This window comes from Mercenaria mercenaria, chromosome 10 (genome assembly GCF_021730395.1).
Source record: "Mercenaria mercenaria strain notata chromosome 10, MADL_Memer_1, whole genome shotgun sequence".
Classification (NCBI taxonomy): Eukaryota; Metazoa; Mollusca; class Bivalvia; order Venerida; family Veneridae; genus Mercenaria; species Mercenaria mercenaria.
The window spans coordinates 12,655,223-12,674,162 of NC_069370.1; the positions used below are offsets into that span (position 1 = coordinate 12,655,223).

Consider the following 18,940-nt stretch of genomic DNA (forward strand, 5'->3'; position numbering starts at 1 on the left):
CAACCCATTCATCGGGCTCGAGCGGCTCTGCCTCTGTGTCCAATGCTGCTGCTTTACTTTTTGCATTTCTTTGACGATGTGGTTGAGACTCTGTCGTTTCAGTCAGTTCTTGGTTCTGCTCTCGAGTTTTGAGTGGAGTGGATGGGAAGGTAGTCTCTTTGCCTTCTCTGCATGAACAAGGGCTTTGTACTCTCGTCTTGTCTCTAATGGCTAAGGGTTGGCTGTCTTTTCCATTTCTTTTATTGAATTTCTTATTATTGCTCCGGGATTATCCCCAGGCCTGAATTTAACCTTGTCCAGTTTCCAGTTTATCTTTACTGTTTTTGGAAGCAGTGATCAATGAGATGGATGCGTACTATGCTTTTGGCCGTACGGTGCCTCTGTAGACTTGCCGTTAGATCTTTGCACTCGCTCTCCAACTTGTTTCAACCAGTTCTTTCATACTGGCGAGTTTTTGAAGGCCCTTTCCTTTGACCTTTAATATCAGATTTAACATTGACTAATATTTCATTATTATTTCAAGAATTACATCATCTGTTATATGAACATTAAAATGAATAATGATCAGTTACTTGTTTTGAAATACCTTAACACAATAAAGAAAAATCATTGCAAAAATGCTGTTTTTTTTTGCTAATTTTCAAACAAATTTGACCCTTGACCATTAATTATAGGTTTGGCTTTGACTTTTCCGGATAAGACCTACATTGCTGACCTTGCTTCACATTAAAATAAATTGCTAAAAGTGAAATATAACAACAAGCTATTTTCTAACAAAGTAATGATCATGCTACATTTTGATCTTTTACACAAAAATGACCCCTGACCTTTAATACCAGTTTTGACCTTGGCTTATTTTCTCTTCCATGACATCGTCTGACATATATACAGTAAACTGAACAACGACCAGTTACTAAAATGACAAAACAAATACTTTTAAACAATAAAAAATATTAAAAATAGGAGATATTATCGCAACATTTTACTCACATTTTTACCTTTGACCTTTGATATTATGGTTGACCTTGAATGTTTTAAAGTTATATGTGCATACCAGACATTGCCTAACATTTATACATTAAAATGAACTGATATCATTGACTAATATCGACAAGATATTTTTTTACAAAAAGAAAATTTAAAGAGTTATTTTTCATTATTTTACTTGAAAATGACCTTTGACCCTTAATATCACATTTGAACCTGTCTGATTTCAGACGATATCTTTATTACTGTCATTGTGGGACATATATACATCAAAATAAATCACTAGCAATTACTATTAATGATTACAAATGTCTGTTATATTTCAAACAGAAAGCTATTCATGCAATTTTTCATACAAATTTGACATTTGACCTTTGATATAAGCTTTACCCTTGACAGTTTTGGGGTTACATCTGCACTGCTGACTTTGCCTGACATTCAGACATTAAAACGAAATAACTTCAGTGACTAATAATGTGAATACATATTAAATAGATTAGAAAATGTAAAGGTAACATTTTTCACATTTTTGCATGAAAATTAATTTCAATTATTAGGGCTGAAATTGACGTTTTGCAATAGGATTTGCATTTCTGACTTTGGCTAATATATACACATTACATATGTAAAGCTGAGTGACTTATGATAACAAACTAATTTCTAAGAATAAAAATAAATTTCAAATATGCCAATTTATGTGATTTATACATAAATTTGACCTTTGACATTGAATATCAAGTTTGCCCTTCATTCTTTCTTGATGGATTTCTAATTGCTGGCATTGTTTGTCATATATACATTTACTGACAATCAGATATTTACTGTAATTAAACAGTGAAAAAACTGTAGACGTAAACTGTACCCTACCCCCTAAATCTTTACAAGTGAATTTTACCTCCCCTATCACAAACATAAGTGAACAAAATATAGATATGCATGGCTTTGACACTTAAGAAATGGGTTTTCATGGAGAATATGAAATATTGATTCCAAAACAGTATAAACTTCTTTTGGCCTCGGTTGTTGCCATAAAAGTCCGTAAGCTTTCGAACCATGTGTATAGAACGGTATCGGTACAATAACCTATATAATGGACAAAACTAACAAAGGATTACATCACACCGGTGTTTTAAACATGTTTAACATTTAACCGCTGTTGAGTTACAGCGAATCTCTATCACAACCGCTGCTTTTTTCTTAGCTGACCTGAACCAAAGGTTCAGGCTGAGCTATTAGTATAGGGTGGATGGACCTGCGTCCGTCGTCCGCATTTTTACTTAAACATGTCCTCTGAAACTACTGGTCAGAATAACACCATATTTGGTATGTATCATCCTGGTGAGGTCCTCTATCAAATTTATACAAATGGGGTACGTGGTCCCTTTTAGGAGCCGCTAGAGCTAAAATTAGAAAAACATTTAAGCGACTTCTTCTCATGGACTGCTTGATAGATCTTCATCAACATTGGTCTGTAGCATCATTATAAGGTCTTCTTACAATTATGTTCAAATAAGGGCACTTGACCCCTTTTAGGGGCCACTACAGCTAAAAATATAAAAGCCTTTAAACGACTTCTTCTCACGAACTGCTTGATGGATATTCATCAAACTTGGTTTTGTAGTATCATTATAAGGTCTTCTCTCACATTTGTTCAAATGGGTGCGCTTGGCACCTTTCAGGGGCAGCTAGAGCTAAAAAAAGTAGAACAAGAGGGCCATGATGGCCCTATATCGCTCACCTGAGTTTAGTTGCTTGTTTGAACACATTTCTTTGCTAAAACTTCAAAAACAAGATAAGTACTGAAAGCTGTAGCTTCAAACACAAGAAAGTAGGTCAGTAGGTCAGGGTTAATAATAGTTAAGATGAGTATTGAAATCTTTATCAAAAGTTCTACATGTCGTTTAAATTTCCATGCAGTATCTTCAAAAGCAAGACAGTAGGTCAGAAGGTCACGATTAAGACTATTCAAGATGAGTATTGACATCTGTATAAACAATTGTACAGGTGGTCCAGATTTCTATATTGTAACTTAAAAAACGAAAAAAAAAAAAAAAAAATACATCAGTAGGTCATGATTAAGACTATTCAACTTTTTGCTGTAGCTTCAAAAAGATGAAAGTAAGCCAGTAGGTCAGGGCTAAGAACATTAAAGATAAGTATTGAAATTTACCGAAAGATATTGACATGGTCCAAATTTCTATACTGTTAAGATCGGTATGCAAAACTGTATATGTAATCCAAATTTCAAGCCTGTATCTAAGAAAACAAAAACTGTAGGTCAGTAGGTCAAGGTCACAGTCAAGTGACCACTAATTACTTGGGTCATCAGGTAATTATAGTTAAACAGTATAGGAAATAAGATCAGATAATTTTTGAAGTATTTTTTCCCATATATCCCATATACAAGTGACCCCAGGACGGGCCTCTTTTCACCCCAGGGGCATAATTTGAACAATCTTGTTAGAGAACCACTAGGCAATGCTACATACCAAATATCAATGGACTTTCAGAGAAGAAGGTTTTTAAAGGTGTTTCCTATATAAATCTATGAAAAATTTGGGGCCACTCGGGTGAAAAGAGGCCCTGTCCTGGGGGCCCTAAACTTTACATAGATTCAAATATCAAAAGCCTAGGCCTTGCAGTTTCATGCAAGAAGATTAAAAACATCCTATATAAGTCTATGTAAAACCCTGGGTGGGGCCTCTTATCACCTCAGAGACATAATTTGAATAATCTTAAAAGGACAACTAGGCAATGCTACAAACCAAACATCAAAAGCCTAGACCTTGCAGTTTCAGACAAAAGGATTTTTAAAAAATTTTCCTAAATAAATTTATGTAAAATTGTGTACCCCCGGGGCGGGGCCTCTTTTAATCCTAGGGACATAATTTGAACGATCTTAGTAGAGGACCATAAGGCAATGCTACATATCAAATATCAAAGGCCTAGGTCTTGTGGTTTCAGACAAGAAGATTTTTAAAATATTTTCCAATACAAGTCTATATAAACCATGTGACCCCCGGGGCGGGGCTTTATTTGACCCTAGGGAGATCATTTGAACAATCTTGGTAGAGAACAACTATATGATGCTACATACCAAATATCAAAGCCATAGACTCTATGGTTTTGGACAAGAATACTTTTAAAGTGTTTCCTTTCCGTTGCCATGGCAACCAGAGTTCTGTGTGGAATTCAATTCTTTGAAAACTTTTGAAAGAGGGTTACCCAAGGATCATTCTTGTGAAGTTTCATTAAAATTTAACTGGTGGTTTAGGAGGAGATGGTGTTTAAAGGAAAGTGTGGACGGACGGACGACGGACGGACGACGGGCGGTGAGCGATCACAATAGCTCACCCTGAGCCTTTGGCGAATGGTAACGAAATGTGAAGGGTTCGTTCCAAATGGCAAACATTCAGTGAACACAAATGTATAAAATTAACAAATGGTCACAAAATGTGAAGGGTTCTTTCAAGATAGCAGTAAAGCAAAAACGCGTATGTTCCTTTGTCTTTATCCAACCTACGTTAATTGTAAACTTGTTACGGTTCTGACCGATTTTTGGTTGAACTAAATTCCAGATCATTTGCCGTCATATTCCTGACGTGTAGTCCGTCCCAACAACTCACAGAAAACATCAATGCTAAATGCTACTGCGTTTAATCTATGACTCGCAGAAGATTATATTTGCACTAAAAATGTGCCTCACAGAAACATTATACAAATGCACTTGTGTTTTTAGATGCAATTTTGTGCAAAGTTATAAAGTCACATAGAAGCTAACCGATACGAAATTGTTTCTTTTTGTTTGCTTTGATTTGAAGACAATAGCTCACAAAATGTTCTTTGTAGGATACTACTACAGTAGCTCGCCGATGACTACATTTGGATGCATTTTTAAAAGTTATTATCAAAAGCAACAGCTGTAGTCTTGGAATGCAGCAAAAGTCACTAAAGTACATGTATATATTAATGGTTAAACATCATGGTGGGCCATGTTTATCAAATAACATGAAAAAGTGGGTAGTCATGATTAAGTTTTGACATAAATAGGAAATCTTGTTTATTCCAAATTACATATACTGCGTTAGATAAAATGCACTCCCATATGACCGTTGAGTAGGAGCTTCTTGTCGCAGTCATGATTGCATGTCGCAAGGACCTGTAAAAGCGTCTTTGAAAAAATCTTTGAGCAGCATTAAACTGATTTCGTCCAGCGCATTGGCTACGACTAGGGGCTCAGCAGGAGAGTCCAGATCGTTGTCCCCTTGTTTCAAGTTAATGATTGTAAGTTTGATGTCTAGGAGGTATTCCTCGAACCGATCCCTGAAAAAAGTTGCCGCATCGTGGTAGCTAGTATGTGAATCGCACGCTTTGAGTCCAACTAGACCCTTATCAGACACCGAACACTCTTACAAGTCGTAATTTCTTGTAAAGTTTTTAAGTGTAAATTCTACATGAAGCCGTCGAACACACTGCAACACACAAGCGGTTGTCAGCCATTCTCAATGATTCTGTACTAAACGACACAGTAACTTATAAATCGTCAGTAAACTCAAACCTTGTTTATGTATTCCAAATCCACTCAGTAATCAATAACAGTAGCGCTCAACTAGTTTAAATATGATTGAAATTGTAATTTCCTTCTTGTATAATCAACAAAAACGCGTTCCTTTGTCTTTATCCAACCAGCGCTAATGTAAACTGATTAATCTGGTTCTGACCAGTTTTTGGTTCAACTAAATTCCAGACCATATGCCGTCATATTCTTGACATGTAGTCCCTCCTAGTACTTGTCATAAAATACGCTACGCCGTAAAGCGTATCTTCCCTATAAGGGCCTTTCAAATTTTCTAAAGTTGTATCACCTTTGGCGATTAGTAATTTTTCATGTTTAATTGAATATTTCTCATTTTCACCTAGGTTTCGCTTTTTTTTTCGTACTGTGCTGAGGTTGGCTAAGTTCTATATACGCTAACGTTATTTTCTGAAGAGTAATTGTCGTTTGGATCCGGAAAATCACACCTGTATTAACTAATAAAATATTTATGGCATATATTAGCCATATATTTGTTTGCTTCAATGTTATTCGATGCATAAAATCCAAGTTCTTTCTGTAACCATTTTACGCGTAGATAATTCGTCACGGAAAAAGCGGCCAGTCATGAATTCTTTACAGGTAATAACATTGCCGCATAAACAGGGGATATATATAAGTAAAACAACGTAACAACGTCTCTTAATATGAATAAGCTAGGGTCCGCTTTGCGCTAATAGCGCTAAAATTAGATATCCGCTTATATATATGTACGTTTACAGTAAACGCGTACGAATAATCCGAGTTTTTAGGTTCTTCAACTGACGATGCGATAAGCCTAGCTCTAGCCATGCTTAACAATCTGCATTTGTTAAAAGATACGTAATGCATAAATACCATCTGCAGCTTCAAGAATATCCATGGCCTCTTCGAAAGGGATTTGTTTCTCTTGCTCATCGAACGAAACTATATAGCTGCATTGCTTCTGGAAAATCTCCTCCACATTTTCACTTGCTTTGGTACACAAATCTTTTGCTGACTTTTCTATAACTGGCCCAGCTAGTCTTTCTACTTCTTTCAATATTTTCTAGTGATTTCCAGGAATACCAAGGATATTTAGAAAGACATTAACGTGCGTTGCACCTATGCTATGTGTGTCATACCTATGTACGGAATTAACAGAGATCAGGGTCCGAGGCTATAAACATTTTGTTAGCGCTCAATTAAAAAAAAATCTTCGTAACATATGCAGTGTAAATAATATGTAAAGACAACTTGTGGGAAGACAAGATGGCACCGTATTTTCTTTATATTGTTTATCTCACCACTGCATATGTCATGTTTGTAACACCTTTGCAAAAAGCGAATTCATACATGTACTTCTAGATATTGGCGATATATATCGAACCTCCGATCCCTGGATTCATAGTCGCTGTCGATTACAAAAATCTACTTTATAAAGGTAAGAAGTACGACAGATCTCATATTTTGTATGCCATATTTTTGGGGACGTCGCACCGTTCTACACGGAGTCACACCATTAGAGCATTAACCGCATGTATTATCCTTCTGCAATACATAAACCTGAAACTGAAAAAAATGCGACCTTTGCGAAATTTGTAAAATGGCCAGTATATTGTGTATCATAAGAATTCTAGCATACCTTATATATTAAACAGTACCTTTGTTACACATTTAAAACAAACACATTTCTTTAAAATTATACTCGCCAATCGCTTATTTAACATTAAATATAAACATAAAATGCACTACCACAGCTGTAGAATCCTTCGTCGAACTTATTACTGAATTGACGGATATCTATTATTCGTCTGCCGGGTAACTCCTTGTAAGGAATTCTCAATAATTTATTTCGAATAGTGGTCATATTCGCAGCTTTCGTGTTGACATTTTAACGAATCCCCCATTACCACTATGTCTAGCTGTATATTTTGTGATATCCTTTGCATTTAACAAAATAACGAAATCACCGTAACAACTTGTTTTTTATCCAAAGGGGTGGGGGAATAAAATCATTTTTCAAAACAGGATTTGTTGTTCAACTTTGAAGTCTCGTGTACAAAAAAAAACCCGGTTGGCTATGTTGGTATAAGATAAACTGCACCTTGTATGATATGTGGTCAATTTTACACATGCCAAATGTCAAAACGCTACTTGAAAGTTCGCAAAGTGTCAAATTCTACCTTGTGAATTTCTAGAGCCTTCGCACAGAGGCCATAATTAAAACATTTGACATGACTAAGGCGGACAAAATCCTGTTGCTCCACCCTGCATTTAATTCTAAGAAAACAATAGATTTAGAAAATATCAACAATGTTGTAAAATAATGATTTTCATGAAGTGATAATTATAAACTTTTTAACTGACTGAATTTCAAATTGTTAGAAAAAAGACAACTCAGTAAAAATGGCGGGGGAATGGTGGAGGTGGGATTTTTCGTTAAACAAGGTAAAGGAGTGATGAGGTTTTTGTGGGGAAGGGGAGGGTGCGGTGGGGGGGGGGGGAGGGAGGCATTTTTCGTTATTTTATACGTCTTCATGTAGTACGAAAAGTATTATTTCTTCTATTGAAAAATGCGTTTTTACATTTCGAGAAAATAGTATGTAAATTCAAAGCACGGTGAAACAAAGTATTATCTTGATTCATTTGAAGAGAGATTCTTTACATTATGATCACGTGCAATATTAAACCATATTTGGCTTAATACAAAATTAAATCCAATTTCATATTCGCCAGCTTTTAAAATTGATTTATTGCCTTAATCATACACATTAACAATTTTATGACTATAACCTTTTTTATGGGGCAAACTACAGTATGAGTCGACACGAGTGGCACACATTTCTCCAACTGCAGATTAATAAACTAATTTGTGATAGTATGACTCTAAAATCATCAAACTATTTACACTTTTGATCCCGTTAAACATCGTTAATTGAAGTTATTTATGACAGGACACTTAAAGCCGAAGTCAAAGAAAAATATTTTATTAAATGTATAAAGCAGATAATTTAAATAAAATCTGCCTCCCCATAGTTGTTGGCAATGGAAGCATTTTAAATTTAATCTGATATTATTTTGCGTTAATTAATAAGTTGTGGAATTTAACGGTTTATAATAATTATATGAATTATTCAGATTTTCATTGTTATCGTTGTTTTCTCGCTGCCCAGCCGCAATAAGCTCTTGTTTCACGGTTCTCATTAAACGGTGCACATGCGTAACTGGACATGAATTTGTCATAGGGCATGACAGTGTTGTTCTGAAATTAATTGATTACATCTTCTTAAATAAAATATAAAGCATACTAAAATTGTTTTTGTTGTAATTAAATCGAGTACACCCTTTTTAAGATTCAGTGTAACAATTTCACCCAAATGCTCTTTACTATAAATCCGTATATCTTTTCCATCCTATAACCCTATACTTGACATAATAAATTACCGTTATCCTTGTCTACCCCGACCTGAATTGTACTAACCTTTAATCTATGGCTTTGTATTGCAATAATTGAGAGCAAGTGTAAATGCTTCATTGCACTTGCCTTCTGATTGTAAAACATACGCATAGATTTTACATAGTAATAAATATTATCTAAGATAATCATTGCTTTGTTTCAGGTTAGTACTTTTACATCATTAGTTACAGAGCTTATTTATAAGTGTATTAGTTTTTATGACTTTGATGTAAATTGTTCTGAAATTAGTATGTCATGTAATATTGTTAGGACATCAAGTGTACATGTATAATTGGAATTTCGATGTATTGTATAAATGTAAATGCTGGAATTGCACTTGCCTTCTGATTGTAAAACATACGCATAGATTTTACATAGTAATAAATATTATCTAAGATAATCATTGCTTTGTTTCAGTGATTGTTCTGGGAACAAATATAAGTGATCCCAGTTGTGTAGCACCCAAAGAACCCGCATCTACCAGAAAAATATAAATAATTGGCAGAAGGGTTGAGCTAGCCTTCGGGCACGACAAGGAAAGCCCTTCGTCAAATTAATTTTCTTATAAACTTCAACGCTGCAGAAAAACTGTTCTATTTTACTAAATTTTATTCCTGTTTCACCAGCGTATAACTTAGAATGTTTATCTCTTTCATCTTTATTTTCTGACAAAAGTTGTTATTAAGCGGAATTTGTCCTGTAATCCGTTCTTTGCTCGAAGTCGCCATTATCTCTTTATTATGCATTTGGAAGAAGGTAGTATAGTGATCCATCTATATACTACCTCAATGGTATTTGATATGCACTGTCATGTCATTTAATGTAAAAAATAATGTGCTGATACTAAATTGTTTGGTGAATAAAATATCTGCTGTTTTGTCGTAAAACTTGGATTTTCACAATTTTATTCACAAATAAGAAGCGACTGAAATGAGAACAACTACAAGGTATAAGTTATATTACAATCATCTTCTATGTATTATACTTTGGTTAATTTATCTGATAATTCATGGTTATATTCGTCTAATCGTTATGTGTAAGTTTTAGCCTAAGTTGAAGATTTTACTAAAGTTTGTAGTGATTTCAGCTTTAGTCTAAGTCAAAAACCTAAGTCCTATAAATAAAACAGCTTAAACATAAGATACGTAAGAAATGACTTAAGTAGGGTTCATGTTTTGCTTAAAGTTGAGACACCCAGTACCCTGACTTATCTTTTAAGAAAATTTCATGTCAGAAAACAAAATGGTGTCGTGAGTACAATTAAATTGTTTTTTTTTTTTTTTTTTTTTTCTTCAGATAAAAGCACTTTAAGCATAATTGTGCATGTTGTATATTGTCTGAAACTAATACTGTTTAATGTTTTCGTACTCATTAAAAGCTATTTATAAACTTGACCAAGGGATATAACTTATTCCGAAATGTCAAAGTTGATATACTTTCTACATTGACGATAGAAACATTTCTTTGTATTATTTCGGAAAACCATCATTTCTTTGTAGCAGAGAAAGTAGGTATTGAAATTTAAACTATATCTTATTCGTGTACAATACTGTAGCTTTATTCCTATCGGTATTAAAACTGGATGTTGTCTGTTTTCGCGAAATGAAAGGTTAAGATGTAAGTTACATGTAGACACATTACTCAATTCTAAATTTTAATAAATGTTTATCAGAAAAAATTTTGATGACGTACCGATTATGTAAAAATAAACCGAAGTTTTCAGTTGCTCTACTTCAGCAATTTGACCCTTCTGTCTGATCAAAATATTCAAATTGAAACAGAAAGTAGACACTACATGAACGGATGAAGGATTTTCTTACCATCACTTGCAATGCTTTAAATTATCAAAGTAAGTTTATTTCTTTTTTTTATTTCTTACACTCAGACAATAGTAAATCAATATGGAACGGTCCCTATGGAACTTACTTGTTGGCCAATTCTTTTCAGCTTTGCGGCACAGGGTGTTTCGACGGCAACAACTGGTTCCACATTTGTTTATGGAAGTGGCTAGACGCCCGGTAACCGGACCTCTAGACCCGGAGTCTAGAGGTCTGGTAATCAATATACATGTTCTATTATGTACTGTATTGCCATTATATGAGGTAATTGCTGGTAAAAGCTATGATTATAGTTGTCATAAAGTTGCCGTGTGTGTTTTCTATTTAAATATTTTATTGGCAGTGGCTACGGGTCCAGTATTTTATTCATAATAAGTAGTTCTTACTCGGGTTCGAGGCATATTGATTATGAAAGTTTAACACAGGCAACTTTCGGTAGTCACTGTTATTTATCTATTTAAGCAGTACAGCGAATTCAACAAGTTAAGAGCATAATCCATGACTTAAATACTAAAGAAAACATTAAGTTTGTCATTTTAATACATCAGACACGAAAAAAAATGCTATTTATTATTTATTGTTTTGCGATCGTATATATTTCCCTGGATTAAAGAAGTATATAAACTCTTGTTTCTTGTCACAATATAAAACGATAAGAAAAATACGAGAGCAAACTTTTGAAATCATCTCCCATCTTTAAAGATAAAAGAAAATATAGTAATAAAATATAGCCTCCCCTCTGTAAATACCATTTTCAGGTCTAAAGGTCCGGTTACTGACTAAGTCTGTCTGGCCTTCACAGGAGTACATCATTCTCTGGTATCCATAATTATAAACTTCGCACACTTGTAGAAATGCACTATACTACAGGTTTCTTATTGTGAACAAGCCGCACAAAAAACATTTGACTTTTTCTAGAAGCTCACGTGTTATTTTGGGTGCATACAACGTATAATAGCTTTAATAATCGAAGCTTTTTAGTATTATTTTTATTTGACTATTTATGACGGTTCAGAGTTCAGATACAAAGCAAGGTCTCCTTCTTTGCGCCTAAGAAAGTTGTTGCCACTTTTTGAGAGAAATTGCCAAACTGAAGCTCAATTGCTAAAATTGAGCTTCATTTTAATATTTTTTTTGTCATCATTTTCTAAAATCTGTAGTAGCTTCTTTGTGGCATTTGGCAAAATTGGCGATAGATAGGAATCGATCAAGTAAAGTATGTAAGTGTGTCACAAACTGACAACCGGCTTCAAAGTATCTGTAGTATAAAGACAGGTATTGCATCATATTTTTTTGAGTTATTGAGGTAAATGTCAGACTTTAAGCATAAAATACCTCTCATGTTTTTCTGTATTTGATAACTTAACTATAATTTGACTACTGAAACAAGGCAATCGGAAGCACTGATGGATGCTCCAGGAAGCAAATATCAGAAAAGCGGGGCAGTTTAAAAATCGTTGGCATATAGAGGTATGGTTCTTAGTTAGGCCTAGTAAAAATAATTGTTTGTTTCTAGTAAAAAGATAAAAAATCAGGATAGGTAGGTCGGGTGTGGGGGGTGTGGGCAAGAGTTACAGATCGGACACATGAAACACTCATATGACCTTTCGTCACTTAGTATGACCTTAATATTGAAGCGAGCCGTCCAGAGTATACGTTCTGCACGTCGTCCCAATGTGGTGAAGATTTCTGTCAAGTTTCTTTGAAATCCTTCATGGGGTTCAAGAATTTTGGAGCGGACAGGAAGTCGCTAACGGACAGACGAACACCGCGGGTATAACATTATACATACCTTCGAGCGTATAAAAAGTGCAGTTTAGCAACTTTTTATTAAAAGGTTGAAGAAAAAATCTCTAAGGTCATAAAAAAACATTAAGGGTCCGGCCGAAAGTTAAGGGTATGTCGGGATACCGGAAACAAAACATTTTAGGGCTTACTGCACTTCTTCTCAAAGACCTCAATAAATGTGTTAAGTATAGAGTTAATCCTTTATACGATTTTTAAGTTATTCTCTGGACAATCGTTTAAACATAAGGGAGGCCAAGGACAACTCTTTTTTACATAAAGGGGGATAATTCGGAAATGGAGTCAGCTAGATTTATAGGTCATAGTTACTGCACTTTTTTCAATGACTTCTACAATTGTGTGAAGTATCAAGTTGGTCCTTCGTATAGTTTTCACATTATGCTCTGGAAAAGAAAAACTTTTTTCACGTAAGAGGAGACAATTTAAAAGCTGTCACAGGAGACAGCGCGCTGAGCCGCGCTTGACTATTTCGATGATGAATGGTGAAACTGGGCACATCTGAGGAAGCTGGAGCTGTCACTGGAGTGTTTACTTACTCCGATGGGGACGAAGATATTGGCCAATAGCTAAAGTCTGTGTCAATCCCATCCGCACCGTACCTCAATGCACGGACATATTCGTATGTGTGACTGTAGCTTAAAGCAGATCATTGAAATAAAATCTCCTTCCCCTTAACTGTTATACAAATTAGCAGGTATTCTAAGGTAAAACGCGATTTCAAACTTAAACCTTAAACATACATTCTTATGCGTTAATAAATAAATTTGTGAAATTTTTTGATTAATGATTATTTTGTTATAAATGAAACTATTCAGATTTTTCACGGTCATCATTGTTCTCCCGCTGCACAGGCGCAATTAACTTTCGTTTTACGATTCACATTTAACGTTGCGCATGCGTAACTGCATACAAATTTATATGTTTCACTGTTTTTCACATGATTATCATTTCATGAACGATTTCCGAATAAATACCGGTAATTTATCGCGAGCGTCACTGTTTACTTTTATTGCATAAGATTTTTTCTTTTCTTTTTTCTTCAAGCACGTCTCATTCTTTATGTGAGAAAATGACGACAAATTTATGGCTTCTCTGATATATATACAACCCATTCAATTTGACCATTAATTCGTTCTGATTTGACCAACGCCCCAATTTCTTTATAGGAGCGCTTTTAGATTAACATGTATTACGTATGTAAAGTAAATGAACAAACATTGAAAGTACATTGGAAAACTAAATTCAATACTATGCGAAGTAAATTTCGTTTCCAGTGCTGTTAAAACACCTTTTTATATAAATCTGAGTTAAAAGATCAGTACATTGAATTATTATTATTGTCGAATGATGAGAATACAGTATCCTTCAACATATTATCTAATGGTATTTTGTCAAGTAGTTCAAGTTGTGACATTGATAATTGTATACAGAAATTAGAAATTATCTTTAGTAATGTTGCCTCCCCTTTTATGAAGAAAATAAAAACAGATAATGAGTCTAGCGTACATAACTGTGATTTCAATCAGCCATGGTATGACGAGGACTGTTATGAAAAGCAGCAAATATTTTATAAGTGCTTGAATAAATACAGGAATTGCCCAAATGATGCAAACAGAATATATATGGTGAATGCAAGATCTGATTATAAATCTTTGTTAAGAAAATGTAGATATAATTTTGATAAAGAAAAAACTAGTGAGCTATTGAAAGCCAGATATAAGAATGCTCGTCTATACTGGAATATGTTAAAGGAATCGAGTGGTGTTAAACAATCAATTATTCCCTTATCTACTTTTGAACAGTATTTTAAAGCGGTAAATAACCCGCAAGACAGATTTTTCATTCCGGATGAAGACATTTTAAATTTTGTTAACCGTTATGAACACGAAGAATTTAAAATAATGTTTCAAGAATTAAATTGTCAAATAAGCATAGATGAGATTAATAGTGCGATTAAAGAATTGAAAAATAACAGATCTGCCGGTCCTGATCTACTTATTAATGATTTTTTATAAACGGTAAACATACTATAGTGCTTGTTTTGTTTTCTTTGTTCAATAAAATATTTGAAATAGGTTATTTTCCTGAGCGATGGTCAGAAGGTTACGTTATTCCGTTACACAAAAAAAGGAAGCATAAATAACGTTGAAAATTATCGTGGCATTACTTTATTAAGCTGTATAGGTAAACTATTCACTCGTATAATAAATAATAGGTTAAAATTATGGGCTGAGAATTGCAAGGTATATGTTGAGGCCCAAGCGGGGTTCAGGTCAAAAATGAGTACTGTTGACAATGTATTTGTATTAAATGGTTTAATATCGCATTTTTTGAATCAAGGGAAGCAATTGTATACTTTATTTGTTGATTACACGAAGGCTTTTGATTATGTGGTGAGAGATAATCTATGGTATAAATTAATAAAATTAGGACTGCGAGGTAACATTTTAGATATTGTAAAATCAATTCATGAATCATTTAAGTCTAGAGTTAAATATTGTAATACTTTAAGCGAAGAGTACTCTTGTATATTAGGGGTCAGACAGGGAGAGTGTTTATCTCCCTTTTTATTCACAATATTTATCAATGATTTGGAAGATGTATTTATCAATAGTGATGCAGTTGGAATAGATGTTAATATGTTTAAAGTATTTTTATTGTTGTATGCAGACGATATAGTTATATTTGCAAATTCTGCTGAAGAATTACAAAATAATACCATTCTGCTACATAATTATTGCATGCTTTGGAAACTTAAAGTGAATGTTACAAAAACAAAAGTAATGACTTTTAAAAAAGGAGGTAGTATTCCAAGAAACATAGAATTTCTATATGATGGTTTTAGGATTGAAAATGTCAATAAATTTTGTTGCTTAGGTATAGTATTTACTTGTGGAGGGTCACTGAGTACAGCCCAAAATACTTTAGCAGACCAAGCACAAAATGCAATATTCAAATTAAATAAATATTTGTATAAGTTTACTTATATATCACCAAAACATAAATTGGAATTATTTGATAAGCTTGTGTCACCTATTTTAAACTATTGCAGTTTGGGGTTTTGTAAATGATTTATCCATCGAGAGGGTGCACATGCAATTTTGCAAGAAACTTTTAGGAGTTAGAAAGGTAACTCAAAATGACTTCATATATGGCGAATTGGGTCGAGTATCTTACAGAACAATTCACATGTATAATATAGTAAAATATTGGTTAATAATATTACAACTTGGCCATAATAAATATGTTTTTATTACATACACATTGTTAAAAAACGACTTTGAAAATCATGGTAGACGTAACTGGTGCTCTTTACTTAAAGATTTACTTTGTTCGCTGGGTTTTGTAGATGCTTGGATATATCAAGGTGTAGGTAATGTCGATATGTTTTTATATATGGTTAAACAAAGATTAAATTATCGATTTATACAAAATTGGAATTCAAGAATAAATAATTCTTCTAGAGCTTTATTGTATAAGAGAATTTCAATTTTTAGATTTCATCCGTATCTTGAATATTTTAATGGAAATAAATTTTGTATATCTGTTACACGTTTAAGGGTATCTTCTCAAAAATTACAAGTAGAAGCTGGAAGATGGGTAAGACCAGTTAGCACTCCATTAGATGAAAGGAAATGTATTATTTGTCAAAAATTAGAAGATGAATACCATTTTATAATAGAATGTGATTTGTATAATGATTTAAGAAAACAATATATACCAAGAAATTACTGGATTAGACCAAATATGTTTAAATCTATAGAACTTTTGAACTCCGAAAATAAGAAAATAATACAAAATTTAGGAATATTTATATTGAATGCATTTAAACTTAGACAGTCTACTCTGTAATACTCTATATTAATATGTTTTATATTATGGTTGTAGTTAAATGTGTGTGTTTTTTCAGGTCTTGTATTTCGTTCCGACAAGGCTGTGATTGAACTGATTGTTCTATATATGTTGTATTTAAATGTATTGTTAAACGGCCCATATATATATAGTGTCTATTTGGTTGATTGCTTCTGTTTTGAAGCTACTTATCTAAGCATCAATTATGCTTCTGTTTATTGATTTAAATAGATCTATGTCAAGTTGTACAACTTTTGTAAACTTGTCAAAGATGACCTCCTCCGCATTTGTTTTGTTTGTTTGTGTGTTTTATGGTTGTGACTTTGTCTTTTCTGTCGTTCGTCTACATGTTATATAACTCTTTATAGTAACTTTTATATCGTGATGTGCACCACTGTTTGCTGTATGTCTTGTATTATGTAACATTTATGTCATGATGGGCTTTTAAGCCTAAATGAGTTGCAATAAAATTGTCTTGTCTATGCCCGTTCCGTGGCAAAGCGTAAGCGTATAACAGTCCAACAACGGATAATGTATAATGAATAAGTCACGTCAAGGTGAAAAAACAATTCGGATATTAATTCCCACGCACTTCATAGACATTTTATTGAAGTAGAGGGACAACGTATTTATTTATTTATTAGTTTTTACACGTTTTATACCAGAAAAGCGTTAATGCGTGTTCATTTCATGTTATAACATCTTCACAATCCCCCAGGCTACATGGATACCCTCGCCGTGCCGGGCTCGGGCACCAACCAATCACTAGGGATTCTGCAGATATTATAACACAACAAAACTTGCGTTATCCTTACATGTGTGCTTACAATTTCTATTCTCATAGACATCTGAGATGTATGCGAGTTTAAAGCTAATAAGATACAAATCTTAACTAGAAAATGCTTTTGTAAAAAAGCGCATGTCTCCCCCAATGCAAAGTCCTATAGGCAAGAGGTTAATAGGGATCAGGAGCGAAAGTCAAAGAGACACTGATGGTTGGCTGCAATAGGGATCATCTACTTGGCATGTCCAGTCATCCCGCTAAATTTCAACACTCTTGGCCTAGTGGTTCTCAAGTCACTGTTCAGGCTCCTGTGACCTTGACCTTTGACCAAGTGACCTCAAAATAAATAGGGGTCATCTACTCTGCATGAGCAATCATCCTATTAAGTTTCAACATTCTGGGTCAAGTGGTTCTCAAGTTATTTCCAAAAAATGATTTTACATGAACAGGCCACTGTGACCTTGACCTTTAATAGCCTGACCCCAAAATCAATAGGGGTCATCTACTCTGCATGTTCAATCATCCTATTAAGTTTCAACATTCTGGGTCAAGTGGTTCTCTAGTTATTGATCGGAAATGGTTTTCAATGTTCAGGCCCCTGTGACCTTGACCTTTCACAGAGTGACCCCAGAATTGTTAGGGGTCATCTACTCTGCATGAGCAATCATCCTATTAAGTTTCAACATTCTGGGTCAAGTGGTTCTCAAGTTACTGACCGGAAATGGTTTTCAATGTTCAGGCCCCTGTGACCTTGACCTTTAATGGAGTGACCCCAAAATCGATAGGGGTCATCTACTTTGCATGTACAATCATCCTATGAAGTTTCAACATTCTGGGTCAAGTTGTTCTCTAGTTATTGATCGGAAATGGTTTTCCATGTTCAGGCCCCTGTGACCTTGACCTTTGATGGACTGACCCCAAAATCAATAGGGGTCATTTATTCTTCATGATCAATCATCCTATGAAGTTTCAACATTCTAGGTCAATTGGTTCTCTAGTTATTGATCGGAAATGGTTTTCAATGTTCAGGCCCCTGTGACCTTGACCTTTGACGGAGTGATCCCAAAATCAATAGGTATCATCTACTCTTCATGGCCAATCATCCTATGAAGTTTCAACATTCTGGGTCAAGTGGTTCTCTAGTTATTGATCGGAAATGGTTTTCAATGTTCAGGCCCCTGTGACCTTGACCTTTGGCGGAGTGACCCCAAAATCAATAGAGGTTATCTACTTTTCATGGCCAATCATCCTATGAAGTTTCAACATTCTGGGTCAAGTGGTTCTCTAGTTATTGATCGGAAATGGTTTTCAATGTTCAGGCCCCTGTGACCTTGACCTTTGACGGAGTGACCCCAAAAACAATAGGGGTCGTCTACTACAGCAGCCCTACAACCCTATGAAGTTTGAAGGTTCTAGGTCAAATGGTTCTCCAGTTATTGCTCGGAAATGAAGTGTGACGTACGGACGGAAGGACGGACGGACGGACAGAGCAAAAACAATATGTCTCCTGGGGGAGACATAATGATGAAATACATTTTTGATATCAAAATATTTTTTTCCCCATATCAAAAATTTGATTTCTTGAAATTCTTTGATATCAAAAATCATGTTTTTTTCAATTGGCAAAATCAACTTTTTACGTAGACACGATTTAGACACGA

General features: G+C 34.4%; 1 protein-coding gene across 1 annotated transcript in view; it reads left to right on the forward strand.

Annotated features, from left to right (window-relative positions):
* Positions 1–9,653: 9,653 nt before the first annotated feature.
* The window catches only part of LOC123559842 (galactose-3-O-sulfotransferase 2-like), a 36,663-nt gene continuing 27,376 nt past the window's right edge, over positions 9,654–18,940 (forward strand). The window contains exon 1 of the mRNA XM_045351962.2: positions 9,654–9,946. Within this exon, the coding sequence (XP_045207897.2) occupies positions 9,930–9,946 (17 nt within the window). The 5' untranslated portion in view covers positions 9,654–9,929. The remainder of the gene's footprint in view (positions 9,947–18,940) is intronic.